Source organism: Acromyrmex echinatior, chromosome 19, assembly GCF_024713525.1.
Source record: "Acromyrmex echinatior isolate Ae372 chromosome 19, ASM2471352v2, whole genome shotgun sequence".
NCBI classification, from domain to species: Eukaryota; Metazoa; Arthropoda; class Insecta; order Hymenoptera; family Formicidae; genus Acromyrmex; species Acromyrmex echinatior.
In genome coordinates, this window is record NC_141870.1 from 7,635,565 (window position 1) to 7,650,599 (window position 15,035).

The 15,035-nt window shown below is 39.3% G+C and overlaps 2 protein-coding genes across 2 annotated transcripts; both read left to right on the forward strand.

The window, feature by feature from the left end:
- LOC147906716 (uncharacterized) lies at positions 1-11,128 on the forward strand. The gene is made up of 5 exons (XM_087416249.1): positions 1-271; positions 7,258-7,953; positions 8,074-8,354; positions 8,566-9,158; positions 9,433-11,128. Exons 1-5 carry the CDS (start codon positions 1-3, stop codon positions 11,126-11,128), a joined length of 3,537 nt encoding a protein of 1,178 aa, XP_087272375.1.
- Positions 11,129-11,392: 264 nt separating this feature from the next.
- On the forward strand, positions 11,393-12,401 carry LOC147906717 (uncharacterized). Its single transcript, XM_087416250.1, has 3 exons — positions 11,393-11,632; positions 11,757-12,067; positions 12,188-12,401. Exons 1-3 carry the CDS (start codon positions 11,393-11,395, stop codon positions 12,399-12,401), a joined length of 765 nt encoding a protein of 254 aa, XP_087272376.1.
- Positions 12,402-15,035: the final 2,634 nt, after the last annotated feature.

The window sequence follows — 15,035 nt, forward strand, 5'->3', positions numbered from 1 at the left end:
ATGACATGTCGATGCGGAATTAGCGTATTCGAGCTCTGCCGGCAGGAGGCGACCCGACCTGACCTGATTGCTAAGGATGGTGAGGTAGTGGTCGTTGACGCGCAGATAATGTCTAGCGAAACTGTGTTAAATGTGTCTCATGAGCGGAAGGTGGAGAAGTACCGCTCCTGTGAGGATTTAGCGGATCGCGTGGCCCATACAAGAGTGCCTCGCAATAGTATACGTTTCACCGCCATTACAATCACATGGCGAAGTGTCTGGAGTTCGCAGAGTGAGTGAGATGCGTGATTTAGGCCTAACATCAGATCAACTTCGCGGTCTCACGACTCGGGTCCTGTGGGGCTCGTGGATGAACTGGCGGATATAATAGCATTACAACACGCTATACAGGCGGCGTATAGATCCCGACAGTGGTGCAGGTCGGCAGGTTCCTTCGGGCACTTCCGTATGACGGAGTCAAGATTGTATCAGTGAGTGCCTGTTTATGAGTGGAGAACTGCTCGTCTTATGCAGCACTAACCAGGGTGTACTACTGCGAACACCAACAGAAAACCGACCTGCAATATTGTTTACGGACTGCGTAATGCGTATTATATGTCCGCTGGCAAAACAAATAGTCAAATGCCTCGTCATCTAATTAGTAAATGGATTAACGAGATTCCCGCTATCCTTATCTACTTTTCCACACAGCATTGCCACGTGTCGAAAGACCAAATGGTCTCTTATGTGGCACGCACATAGTGTTAGCCGTGCGATCTTCCCTCGTTCGTAGATGAACGTGATCGGATGTATCGTCGCGCTTACCGAACATCAACTCCACGGACACGAGTGATGGAAGGAGAGATCCTTTCCGTGTAAACTTGTAATCCTTAGCGAAAGACAATTCGACCGAGTGTCCGAAAGGGCATACCGGTCTACGAACATATTCCACGAATGTAATCTGTCTTGGGAGAAAATGATATTAGCGATAGGCGTGTGAAACACCACGTTGAATCTCTTCAGAGTATTTGTATAATTTCCACACACGGCTTTATCGAGCTCGTGAAGGAACTTTTCGACACAGCACAACCACGAGTCGGTGCCATGGAGACCGAATGGCTCTTATGTGGCCAACAGAGAATTGATTGATTGATTAATTGAATGATGGTTTTGACATTGCATCCTGGAGCTGCTGACCCTCTCAGCACCTTCATCCCTCTACTTGAGGTTCTTTGGTGTTGGGGTCGGTGCCTCTAAAGAGGACTTATCGACACAGCATAGTCACGAGTTGGTACCGTAAAGGCCAAATGGCTCTTATGTGGCAACCACAACAATAGTGGCGGAGCCGCTCGTTTAAATCTTGCTGTCACTGCCTCCCCCTTTCTCACAGAAAGGAAGGCGATGACAGTGGGTGAGAAAATCCTTTGGGACACGGTTCGAACTAGGCTCGGGCCCTGGCGGAACCAAGGTGTCTAACGAGCGGATGAATTTCATTTTCAGCTCTATCATCTCACATCAAACACCGATGGATGAATGCTTAATAGTAAACGTTTCCAAATAATGGCGCTCGTTCAAAGGCCAAGGTGTAGGAAGTGCGGAACGTAAAGTTCTCCGAGCAGTCTCGAACGACACCTCCAGAGTACCTGTCGCCCCCCTGGAGTAATCAGACTGTAGGTGGAGGCGCTTCGAAGAAGCGAATTTCAAAGTCACCTTCATTTTTTTTTAATGGAACCGTATGATTTTTTAAATGATTTTTCTATTATTCTGCGTATATAAAGGTAGTAACATAGAAGTATCGAAAAAAATCAATAGTTTACGAGATATTTAACATTTTATGCCAACATGTGTCAAAATAAAATATAAAATATCTTGCAAATTATTGATTTTTCGGTACTTTTACTTTAATACTTTTATACGCTAACTAAAGAAATCATATTAAAAAAATTATATAATTCCACTAAAAAAAAATGAAGTTGATCTTGAAATCTCCGAAACACTTCCACCTACAGGAAAATTATTAGTAGCATATTATATCCCTCTTAATGCTATACCACATTAACAAATATATTATTTGATGTCTCTAAAAATAATGGAGATATTCTAAGTGAACAGAGTACTGCCCCACTCTGTGTAAGCTAAATTATATTAACAATCATCATTCCCGATACATTCTAAAGTATAAATTTTATACAGAGAAATACGTGAATATGATCAACGTTATTTTATCTCAATGGAAAAGCTTCTGCGATATCAAGATTATTCTTTCTTAATTCTCTAATGGCTAATTCGATTGGAAAAACTAGTGCATATTAAAGCATATTATCCTTGTTCACCGAATATTGAATAAAAATAAAAGATGGTCAGAATTGCGAGTTCGAAAAAGTGAGATACGCAGGGTGGAATTCTCGCAGGATAGAATGAATGCCTTGTACGGCGTTGAAAAGTATTCCGCGGTTTATCTGAAACTTGTAACATTTTTCGTTCCGATTTTCAAGCAGAACAAAGAGTCTGCAGTCAAGAAAATTCTGAATATTGACAATAGACGATATTTCAACGTTTACAGATTTTAATCAGTTTTTTTTTTAAATACGTACAAGTTGATATTTAAAAGTTTTAAAATTATTAATTATGAGTCTAAAGTTAGAATTGTAAATAAAAATTACAAATTTTTGCAGTTTTTCATTTAAATTTATTCATTTCTGAAGTATATGCTTTTTCTTATTAAAACAAAACCGCGTAGTCGTTTATAGCCAGAAATTCTAAAGTTTCAAGAAATGATCTTTTTTTCTTTTCCAAGCTGCTAGATAAATAAACACTTAATTCAAATTAAATTGTTATAAATGGCTTAATGAAAATATATGTGCCTTTCTAACAATATGAACTTATGATATTCATTTTTAAAGACATCTAAAGAATTTTGTATATTTTTTATATAAGTCCCTAATTTATAAAAATTTTTTCAGATTTTCCGATTACTTTTACTATGTTGGATTATTTTGGAGGGGAGAGATTTTACATAATTTGCGAATTTATAGAAGAAACATCAATCTTTAAAATCAGAACGTAATGTAATCTTGTACGACTTTTACTTCTCGAAACGACAATATCTGTCTCTAAGAAAGTGATTTCTATGAATCAACTAAAACATTTAATTATATTAGAAACATGTTTGATCTTTTCAAGATATTGTGTATATATGTGTTGTCATTACTGTTAACAATCGATTAAGAGGGATTTTTATCTCTGTAAATTCTTAATATTAAATTAAATGAACCATCTAAGACAATAAGATTTATATATTTCTACTTCTGATGGAGCAATAAAAATTCTACACATTCAATTCATAGCATATACATATACAAGAGGTTAGAAGTTCAAGCATGTTCAGTTGTTGTATTCGATACTTCATGTTTAATACTACACTGATATATACTAACATTTACCGCAGGGCATTATGGATAAATTTATTTATGATAATTAATGTTCAAAATATATTGGAATCTCGATATGATCTCGAATTTATGAAGATTTTGTAACATAAAATAGCAGCGTTAATTTTATTACACTGAAGAGGACCTGATGTGAAAAGATCCACATGTATGCAATTGTTAGTCTACAATAAACATATAAATATGATATAGTAACAACAAGCTCTTGCCTTTTTGACAATTTGAATTTCATTCCTATTACAAATAAAAATGCATTATTAAAAGAAATACAAATAGGACGTGGCTATTCAACCTTTAATATTAGGATTGGATAGAATGATTTCTTCTTAACATATAACATGGGATCGTAAATCTTCACGTGCGATACGTATACGTGTGTAAAGAATAAAATCAAAAAGAAAAAAAAAAGAAAAAGAGTGAAACGTAATTTTTTGACGGCCTTTGATATTGTCAATAACTCGCGATACCTTTTTTTCCAAGCTCGTACTAGCTCCCTTTGATACTACGTTACTTCATTAAATATCATACTTTGTCAGGAGAATATTTTTGTTACCATGTGAAACGATCGTTACTTGACAAGAAAAAAGAGAAAAAGAAAGAGAAAAAGAAAAAGATTGGTATGGTGAATCGACGAGTATTTTACGGGAGCGTCGGTCGATTAGCGAAAGGGAAGCTTTCGGCATCAGATGACTCTTTAATTCTCCGGGAACTATACGGAACTATGTATTTTACATAGGGTAGATTATCTTTTCTCTCGTTGTCTCGCAAAAACCGTCGGCCTCTCCCTCACTTCCTTCTCTACACTTTCGCTAGTTAGGGCTCTCAGCCCTAATATCTAGTACACAGGATGGCAGAGTCCCTCACTCTCTCTCTCTCTCTCCATCTCGCCTTCATTTGCCGTTCTTCCTTCTTCTTCCTACCACCTTTCCATCTCTTAGGGAGGGTGTGTAAGGCGAAGAACATGCTGCGGGAGTGCGGTGTGAAAAGAGAATCCGCGGAAAAAGAGAGAGCGACGGAAAAAAAGAAAGATCGAAAATGGAAAAGAAAGGGGAGACAGGAAAACCGATGGATAAAGGGCAAGATACGGGGGGTTAAGAGACAGCTGCAGGCCATACGAGGAAGAATATGAAACAATGCCGGCGAAAGAGAAAGCGAGACGACCTACTTGCGTGGTCCGCGACTCCGCTCATCACCCCAGCAGCGTTCGTTCCACCGCAACCCTCTTCAGTATTCATTCATATAATTTTATTTTAAAAAATGGAAGTGACCTTTTATCTTTTCGGCGTTCCTATCTTGAAAAAAAACGTGTTCCAAATACGTTTTTGAAACCATTTTACTTGTAACTGACATTTTTCGATATCCCTTATACTTTTGGAGATATTTCAAATATGAAATGTATAATTTAAGTTTATTTAAATTTGAATTAACGCATTATTTATATAAATGTTTCAATTTTTTAAATCTATATATATTTATTTCTTATAAAAAATAGTTTTAAATAAAAAAAAGAGTTTCGTTCCCTTTTTATGTGTAAAATTAATTGCTTCGCATGTAGACTTGTTAGCTTTATTATCTGACATTATCATTTGCGAGACAGTTTGTATATTAATAGATACACGTATCTATGCATTAAATCGAATCCGTTAATCGAATCTCAGATTAATTAATAACACACAAAAACTGCACGTGTTCCGATAAATGCAACGCATGAACAAACGTATTCTGCGCACGATGAGAGACACTGAGATTCACATTCATGAGTCACACCATTCACGAAATGTGAATTCTCGCTTTGCAAACTTTAGAGATCAACGGGTCGAGGATGGTCAGCCACTTCTATCGCGCAGGTTTGCAAATGTTCCGTTATATCGAGCTATATTCGATATATCATCCATGAGTCTTTCCGAGTTACAGTAACAGCCGATGCTCTCCTGACGGATATTAATCCGGTATTATTCGAAGAAGTTTCGAGAAAGACAAGGTCGAAGTTTCGTGGCATTTCCTACCAACGCGCCAACAACTCGAGAGAAGAAGAGAAAGAAAGGAGAAAGGAGAAGAAAGGGAGAGGCAGAGAGAGAGAGAGAGAGAGAGAGAGAGAGAGAAAGAGAGCGAGAGAAAGAAAGACAGAAAGAAAGAAATAATTCGCAGGAGGAGAGAAAATCGAGATTTACCTAGAGATTTTTCACCGTTACAAGGACGCCGCAGGGCGTCGGCATGACGGAGGTAGTCGCCATTCTGGTGCGGAAGGTGGGGGATGAACGGGGAGAGGTAGAGAAGTAAGAATAGCAGGAGGTATCATTCACTTGGCGGGAGTGCTGCCCCTTCGCCGCTCGTAATAATTTTCTGTTTTTTATGAATGAACTTAACTCTCCTCTTCTGTCTAACTCTATCCCCTTTCTTGTTCTTTCTTATCTAAGCCACTTCTTCTTCCATCGCACTTGGCGTACCGTTCTCGCACAGGTTTGAGTTTAATCAAGCTGAACATGACACTGACATTCATCTTCGTCGAAGCTTTCGCAGACGACAAATACAGTGGAATGACAGATACACACTTTTTTTTTTAATGGATCGTACGATGGGCGCATTGATCTTTGTCAAATGGATAAATTCGAATTCTCAAATTGATATTCTCTAAATCCGAATCAGTGAATACCAATGATTATCACTTGTAAATATAATATATTGGATATGTTTAGAAGTTCAAATTTAATTAAAAGAGAAGTTTGAATATACTATAATATCGATATTCACATTCAATTCCAATATAACAATGAATTTATACATTAAAACAAGATAGCTAAGTTAGGAAATTCCAAGTTTCATTGATTTTTTAATTGAATTTCACTGATTATGTGTGTTAGTAACATACTTATTCAGAGAATACATTATATAGTGAGGCTAATAATTTTCTATTTTCTCATCTATAAGCATGCACTGAGAGAAAAATGTTTGATATTTGTAACTATAATTATATATTAGTATAATTATGATTACTGCTGTAATAATAAAAACAGTAACTATGTTATTCAAATGACTATAATTTTGCAGTTATATTTTGAGACAATCATAAAAAAATCATAAAAAGCATGCTTGTTTCAAAATATAACTGTAAAATTATAGTCACTTGAATCATTTTTATGATAATTTCAACTTTTTTATAGTTATACAATAACTATAATAATTATAGTCATATTAGGTTGCCAATTACATACATATATATATTTGTTGAATAGAAATATACACATAGTTACTGTTATTATTATATCATAAATAATCATAATTATAGTAATCTACAATATAATTATAGTTAAGAATACCTGTTGGAAACGCGCCCGCAGTACCGTTGACATAGAGGGCGAGACGTGTTACCGGCCGAGGAGTGAGTTTGAGGAAGATGTCGGAAGTAGCCGCGTGTGAATGGAAGAAGACGAGATCGGATCGCGAGTAGAGAGAATGCCCGCCATTATATTCCCGCCATTATAGCCGTTCGCCTCTTTTTACTGCCATTGTTACTACGTTTATTCCGAGCCGTATGCTCTCAATGTTCTGTAATAAAGTAGCGTGTTCGTGTAAAATATGAAGAAGTGTCTAATATTATTGAGAACCTTACGATCCCGAAATCGCGGCTGCAACATTCTGGCGACCGTGACAGGACTGAGTAATTTCGTTGTAGCCGTTTCATAGCAAGCAGAGATCGTAAGAAAGTAATCCATAGACATGGAACAAGTAAAGTTAACGCTAAAAATAACACGATCCGCCTTTACGAGAGTGTACACTTCCTTCCGAACTGAGCAGTCGAAGGAATAGCCGGACATAACCTCATTGCAAGTTAGCTTCGCGTTGCTACGAGACAAAACGAGTGAACTTAATGAGCTAAATCAGAAGCTGCAGACCTTGATGATCGAAGCTGGAGAGTCTGAAGAAACCATTGGAAAAGAGGCACAACACGCAGATGAGTATGCCACGAAATACCATCAAGCAAATGTCGGGCTAACCTGTCTTTTAGAGTGGAAGAATGAACTCGAAACGCCGACACCGGTTCCGCTACAACGGACTACCACGACAACACAGGAAAGTATACGCTCATTGAAATTGCCGAAAATTGAATTAAGAAAGTTTGGCGGTGATATCAAAGATTGGCTTCCGTTTTGGAATACTTTTAAGAAAATTCATGAAGACGCGACGTTGTCGAAGGAAGATAAATTCCAATATTTGGTACAGTCTATGGTAAAAGACTCGCGCGCGTTTGAAGTAGTGAATAGTTTTCCACTAACGGCCGATAATTATGAGAAAGCCATACACAGCCTCGAGTCTCGATTCGGCCAAAAAGACTTATTGATTGAATATTATGTACGCGAACTTTTAAAGTTAGTCTTAAGTAAGAATAAAAACATGTCGCTCGCAATCACTTATGATAAATTAGAGACACACATACGAGCACTTGAAACTTTAGGCGTGACAACAGAATTGTGCGCAGCAATGTTGCTTCCTTTAGTAGAATCCTCACTGCCTGAAGAGACTTTACGTACATGGCAACGAACAAGGACTCAATTAATTCCAACTAATTTCCTTATTCTGACGCGTCTGTTGTAATTATGCAAAAGATCTGCAAAAGATCGTCTTACTAGTCTAATGACTTTTCTAGGAAGAGAGGTCGAGGAACGTATTCAAATGGCAAAAACATGCTTCGAGAGCAACGATTTCCAGATGACAAAGGACAAAAATAAAAGGAAATCAAAGAATGAACGAGATCCAGAGATAGCGACAGCGTCTAGCTTACTATCGGCGAAAGAAGCAAAGCCACAGCAATGTATATTTTATGGAGCTAATCATGACAGCTTGAGTTGTGAAACGGTCAGAAGTATGGACTTAGAGAAGAGAATCCAAGCTGTAAAAGACAAGCAGGGCTGTTTCAATTGTCTAAAAGTAGGGCACAGCTATAAAAGATGCCGTAACAAAATAAAATGCCCTTGGTGCAGCAAAGAACATTGCCTGCTGATGTGTAGAAACCTGTCGAGCAAGGATGAAAGCAAGCGGATGAGAAGAAACCGAAAGAACCAGCTTTTCACAAGGGAAATAGTTGTCTCGCTAATGTCTCTCCGAATACAAAAATTTTCTGCCTACACTAAACATCAAGATGCGAAGTCCAAAAGGCTTGGTGAATGTTCGCGCCGTCATAGATACTGGCTCGCATAGATCTTATGTTTTGGAAAAAATAGCCAGAGAGCTTGGATACGAGACTGAGAGCGAACAGACGATGGTACACTTGTTGTTTGGAGGAACTAAAACCAAACCTCAGAGACACAAAACTTGTCGGATCTACATCGGTAACTTAGATGGAACATATAAATGCGACTTCGTAGCTTTGCAACAAAACATTATCTGCCAGGACGCCCCTTGTAATATCGATGATACTTGGATGGATATACTTGAGAAAAAAAACATACGCTTGAGCGACATCGGTGAACGTCAAGAATCCATTTCACTATTGATTGGAGCTGATGTTGTTGGCAAAATATTCACAGGGAAAGTCCTACAGATAAATCAAGGAATAATAGCTTTAGAAACTAAGCTTGGATGGACAATCTTGGGTAGGAACATAGACGATGACAGTGGCACCGATACTACGTTGACGATTATGTCGATGTTCACTCAAGAAGCCAACATATCAGATTTATGGAGACTCGATGTCTTGGACATCACGGATCCTATTGAGAGTGTTACTAAAGAGTCAAGCTGAAATAAAGACCTCATTTCAAGAGACAATCAAAATCGACAACGAAGGTCGATACGAAGTTCTTCTGCCGTGGAAAGAGAATCATCCATCTCTATGAGATAATCGAGACGTAGCCGAGAAGAGACTAAAAGGCGTCACAAAGAGATTGCGACAAGAAGATTTATTCGACGACTATCAGGCTGTCTTTGATAATTGGCTCGAAGAAGCGATTATTGAAAGGGTACCTGTACTTGAAGTCGACTAAGAGAGCTACTATCTTCCACACAGACCTGTAGTCAAGAAAGAAGGAACTACGAAGATACGCCCTGTTTTCGATGCGTCAGCAAAAGTTAAGGAATCGCCTTCGCTTAACCAATGCTTGGAGACTGGATCCAATCTTATAGAGTTTATTCCAGCATTGCTACATCGATTTCGAGAGAGGAAGATAGGGGTAACAGCTGATATCGCGAAAGCCTTCTTACAAATCAGCGTCTCTCCGTCGGATAGAGATGTTTTGAGATTCCTGTGGTGGAACGTTGACGGAGAAATAGAGATTTATCGACATCGTCGAGTTGTTTTCGGATTGACTAGCAGCCCATTCCTTTTAGGGGCGGCGATTGAATTGCATATTAATAGAGCCTTAAACTCTACCATTTTGCCATGTAAGAAAGCATTTATGAGAAACGCAAAATTCTTTTATATCGATGACTGTGTTACTAGTGTCAATTCTTATTCTGATTTTGAAGTTTTCAAGAGAGAAGCCTGTTCCCTTTTGACTCAAGCCAGATTTGATTTAAGAGATTGGAAATACACTGGCAAGGATCCCGAGAGTCAATCAACGGTGCTTGGACTTATATGGGACACCAAGAAAGATATTTTAATGTTACCGGAATTTCCTGCACCGACGATCACGGAGAAAATAACGAAGAGAGTCATTTTGTCACGAGTACAGAAAGTTTATGACCCTCTCGGATTCGTCTGCCCCTTAAAACCAAAATTACTATTGCAAGATCTGTGGAATAAAAACGTGGATTGGGATACAGAAATAAACGACGACATTAAACATGAATTTCTTAAATGGGTTCAACAACTAGGTCTCCTACGCATATTGAAGTTTCCACGATGGATTTTTGAAGAGGAAAGAGGTCCCGACTCACTGTCCTTTCATGTTTTTGTCGACGCCAGTAAAGACGCATACGCGGCGGCAATCTTCGTACGAGTTGAGTCAAGCACAGGAGTCGAGATACATCTCGTAGAGGCTAAATCTAGAGTAGCACCCAAAGAGAAGAAGACCATACCTCGCCTTGAATTAGTAGCAGCTTCCATTGGAGCTAGGATGATGCGATCTTTCATAAAGGCTATGGATTATCAAGATATCAAGATCTATTTCTGGAGCGACTCGATGACCATTCTAACATGGATTCGACAAACAAGGCAATGGGCAGTCTTTGTATGGAATCGTGTTCTGGAAATAAGGAGCCTTACGGATATTAAATCTTGGAGATATGTTCCTGGAGTGATGAATCCAGCAGATTTACCCTCACGAGGTTGTGATGCTAAGAAATTCCTTGAACTGAAATGGTGGGAGGGACCGGAGTGGTTGAAACTACCTCCCAAAGAGTGGCCCAAAGAGGAAAGAAAAATTGACGAGAACATAGTTAACTTAGAATTACGCAAGACTCCTGGACGATGCAAAGAGAGAATATTCCCTAAGATTACTATTGAAGAAATCGCTATGCTAACCTCCGTAGAACAAGCGAGTGAAGAAACAGTCCCCTGTTATTTGCAGAGATTTTCGATGTATTCCAAAATTCTGTGTACTATCGCGTGGATATTAAGATTTGTGAATAATTGTCGAAGAATTGTTCAAGTAAACAAAACTCAAGAGTTAACTGCCAAAGAAATTATTAAAGCAGAATTGCGTCTCTCTAGACTGGCACAGAAAGAATCATTCCTGGGAACGATTCACGATTACGAAGCTTAAATGTTTTCGAGGAGAATGGACTAATACGCACAAAGACAATGATCTCCAATCGTCAAGACACTTTTTCTTTCAGATGTCCCGTGGTGTTGGACTCAGCTCATTTATTGAAGATCATCTTTCATATTCATCTGAAACTTAATCATGCTGATATTGACATTGTGATGAATAGTTTACGCGAAAAGTTTTGGGTCCTGCAATGTCGTCGTACGACGATACTCAGTCATAAGAAAATGCGTCGTTTGTCGTTGGTATGCATCGAAAACAATGAAAGCACCACCTGGATTGTTACCTGAAGACAGAGTGAGAGATGCCGCAGCGTTTGAAGTGATAGGTATCGATTATGCTGGACCACTCTTTTTGAGCGGTGGACAAAAGGCATACATCTGTTTGTTTACTTGTGTAGTCTACCGTGCAGTCCACTTGGAGTTAGTTATATCTCTATCAACAGAGGAATTTCTGGAGGCCTTCAGAAGATTTATTGCACGTCGAGGAAGACCTACTATAGTATATAGCGACAATGGGAAAAATTTTGTAGGGGCCAGGAATCTACTACAGAAGATTAATTGACGGAAAGTTTCCCAATATTGTGCACTCAATGAGATAACATGGCATTTTAATCCACCTTCAGCTGCCTGGTAGGGAGGGACTTATCCGCCTCCTTAAAGATCTATTGAAGAGGACATTAAAGAGAACTTCGTTGAGCTACGAAGAAATGAACACAATTTTATGCGATTGCGAGGCTACTATGAATTCAAGACCCCTTACCTACTTGACAGAGGAAAATACTGAAATCACAGCGCTGACTCCAGCGATATTCATCAGTGACAGTCGAGAAAATGGCGTTCCTGACTTGGATCAAGTTTACAAGTCCCACTTTGCAAAGAGGATACGCTATCGTCAAAGATTGAAAGAAGAGTTCAGAAAACGTTTCCGTATACAGTACTTGGGCCAGTTATCTAGATGAACTACACCCAGCAATAGTTCCGTGGCTGTCGGAGACGTCGTGCTTATTGAAAACAATTTACAAAAGCGATTAGACTGGCCGCTCGTCGTCATTAGAGAAGTCTATCCCGGAAAAGATGGTTACGTGCGGGTGGTAAAACTGAAAACGAGCAAAGGTGAACTGGTTCGACCCATTCAAAAACTAATTCCCTTGGAAGTTGAACACTCCAGTCCTGAAGCTGATAATTTTATCGAGTCTACCACTACGACGTCAGAGACTACTAAGGGAAAAGCAGCTAATAAACCTCGAAGAGTCTGTAGCTGTCCCTAAAGAGGAACCGAAATCGTTGGAAGAAACGAGCTTAAAGACCCGAAGGGGTCGGATCATCAAGAAACCGGATCGGTTCAAATATTAGAAAATGTTTATCATTTTATTTTCGTTTTCATTTTTTTTTTTAGATAGATTGAGTTGCTCCTATCAAGAAGTCACAACTCAAGGTGGGAGAGATGTTGGAAACGCGCCCTCAGTACCGTTGACATAGAAGGCGAGACGCGTGTTACCGGCCGAGGAGTGAGTTTGAGGAAGATGCCGGAAATAGCCGCGTGTGAACGGAAGAAGACGAAATCGGATCGCGAGTAGAGAGAGTGCCCGCCATTATATTCCCGCCATTATAGCCATTCGCCTCTTTTTACTGTCACTGTTACTACATTTAATCCGAGCCTTTTTATGCTCTCAATGTTCTGTAATAAAGTAGCGTGTTCGTGTAAAATAAGAAGAAGTGTCTAATATTATTGAGAACTTTACGATCCCGAAATCGCGGCTGCAACAATACCAAACATTTTTCTCTCAGCGTATAAAAAAAATCAAGAAACTACCAAGGAGACTGAGAAAGGAGATTACAACTTTATTTTTAAACATTAGTACAGTAACAATAATTTATTTTTAAATAAAATTGAGATAACGATGCTTACATCTCTCAGAATCGTTATTACTAAAAATTGAAATGCGTACTTGTATCTTCCTTTTACCTTATATAATGGATTTTTTCGAGAATTTCAAGGATTCTTATCGACGGATCGGTAATGACATAACAATTTAACATTAACAAATTACTTATTTTTGGTAAAAACCGAACAGAACAGAACGAAATGAACAAGCATCGGCCGTCGGCGACGGTGAGACGCTATGGCCAGGGCAAAAGAGCAGGAGAGTCGTTAATTGATATTATCGTGCGGTCGACGGCAACGCACCGTCGTCTCGAAGGAACGATAGCAAGCGACCGACGGCACACATGTCGTGCAAATAGCCACGGCCTGGCGTGGCCGTGTGTATATGCACACGCACATGCAAACACGCTTACATTAATAAAGTTATCTTTTTAATAGACTTTTAGAGACAAAAATTTGCTTATTTGTGTTTTATTTTTATCAAGAATATTTAAAATATTAACATACATACTATTTTAAAACAAAGAAAGAATTTATTCTTAAACTTAATAAAATATCATCGTTATAATACTAACAAAAAAACAATAAATCTCAAGCATAGCTGAAAAAGACGTACACAGCCGTGCTCATGCTTGTCATCATCGCGATACGCTTTCATCCAAGATTTTAGCAAAGTAGGAGCTCTGAAATCCTAAACGTGCGCGGAGACAGCGATAATTATCGAGAGTAGAACGCTTCTCTATTTCTCTCTCTTTTTCTTTCTTTCGCTCTCGCTGTCTTTCTCTGCGCTACGGTCGCACGTGTATTGCCACGAAGCCGCGGAATATCGGCCAGGCACTCACTTGTCGCTTATTCGCGTTCGTGCTTGTGCGACGGTTACTCGCGGTAAATTTACCCGCGAATTATCGCGAGAGCGAGTCTCCTTACCGCGTCTCTCTTCTCCTCGCCTCCCTTCGCATCGCCTTCTCTCTTGCCATGTCCCACTCGTTGTAACTCCGATCTCCGCGAATGCTTGATATCGGATTTTAGGACGCGGGCTCATAAATCCGGCTCTCCCTTGAGAATTGCCGGCGGAGGAAAAGATTTAAGGTTTTGCTGCATCCGACATCCTCTGACCCCCTCTCTCTCTCTCTCTCTCTCTCTCTCTCTCTCTCTCTCTCTCTCTTTCTCGACCTTTTATATTTCGCACAAAAGGGAATGCCGGGAAACCTCAGTAAATGTTACAAATATTACGGAATTTTCTTATTATGTAAAAGCACAAGAGCGGTTCGTTTTGTACTGGATGGATACGCATTTCTCGTTCTTTCTTTACAACATGTGATTCGCGAAACCACTTCAACAGACTTGAAAAAATATTATTTAGATTTGACATTCGATTGATCCACCTATCTAAATATTATGTAAATGTGATCGGGAATATATCCGGTGTCAGAGGCTTGAATTATTTTCTGTTTACACGATTAATAAATATTGTTAATGACAAAAAGGGATACAATATAGAGACGAGTCGATAAAAATCTTTTCAAAAATTCTTCTCCAAGAATCCTTTCTTTTCAACATTTCCATTGTTGGAATATTTGCCCCACCACGTATGATAACTTAGCCCCCATACTTTCTGAGTCTATGGGATAAATTCACTGAGTAAATTCACTCAGGGATAATTTCATTCGTCGAAAACCGAACGTCCTATCTCTCGTTACGCGTGACATCGTTGTTGATTGGTCAAATGACGGAGAAGTGGGAAAGAGACGCGCGAAGAAGGGCACAGGAAACTGGAAGGGAATATCGCGGATAATTCGCTGAGGATGGTATAGGTAGGGTATAGGCGAGGAGGGATGAATCATCGTCGTCGGCGTTACGACAAAAGATATGGAGGTGGGAGATGCGCGCAAACTAATACATCCGCGACGGGTACCGCGCAGGTGGTGGGGCAGTCCGACTGACGAGTCGAAGTCGACCTTCGCGACGGCAACGGAGTTGGCAGTCAGAATTCTAGTTGTCGTCGCGCTCGATACAA

Excerpts from the sequence above, each read along its gene's own strand:
- LOC147906716 (XM_087416249.1), top strand. The coding sequence starts at position 1 with ATGACATGTCGATGCGGAATTAGCGTATTCGAGCTCTGCCGGCAGGAG. Across the intron at positions 272-7,257 it reads AAGTGTCTGGAGTTCGCAGA|TTAGCTTCGCGTTGCTACGA; the intron begins GTGAGTGAGATG and ends CCTCATTGCAAG. Across the intron at positions 8,355-8,565 it reads GCTGTTTCAATTGTCTAAAA|ATGCGAAGTCCAAAAGGCTT; the intron begins GTAGGGCACAGC and ends CTAAACATCAAG.
- LOC147906717 (XM_087416250.1), top strand. The coding sequence starts at position 11,393 with ATGAAAGCACCACCTGGATTGTTACCTGAAGACAGAGTGAGAGATGCC. Across the intron at positions 11,633-11,756 it reads GTCGAGGAAGACCTACTATA|CTGCCTGGTAGGGAGGGACT; the intron begins GTATATAGCGAC and ends ATCCACCTTCAG. Across the intron at positions 12,068-12,187 it reads AGAAAACGTTTCCGTATACA|AGAAGTCTATCCCGGAAAAG; the intron begins GTACTTGGGCCA and ends CGTCGTCATTAG.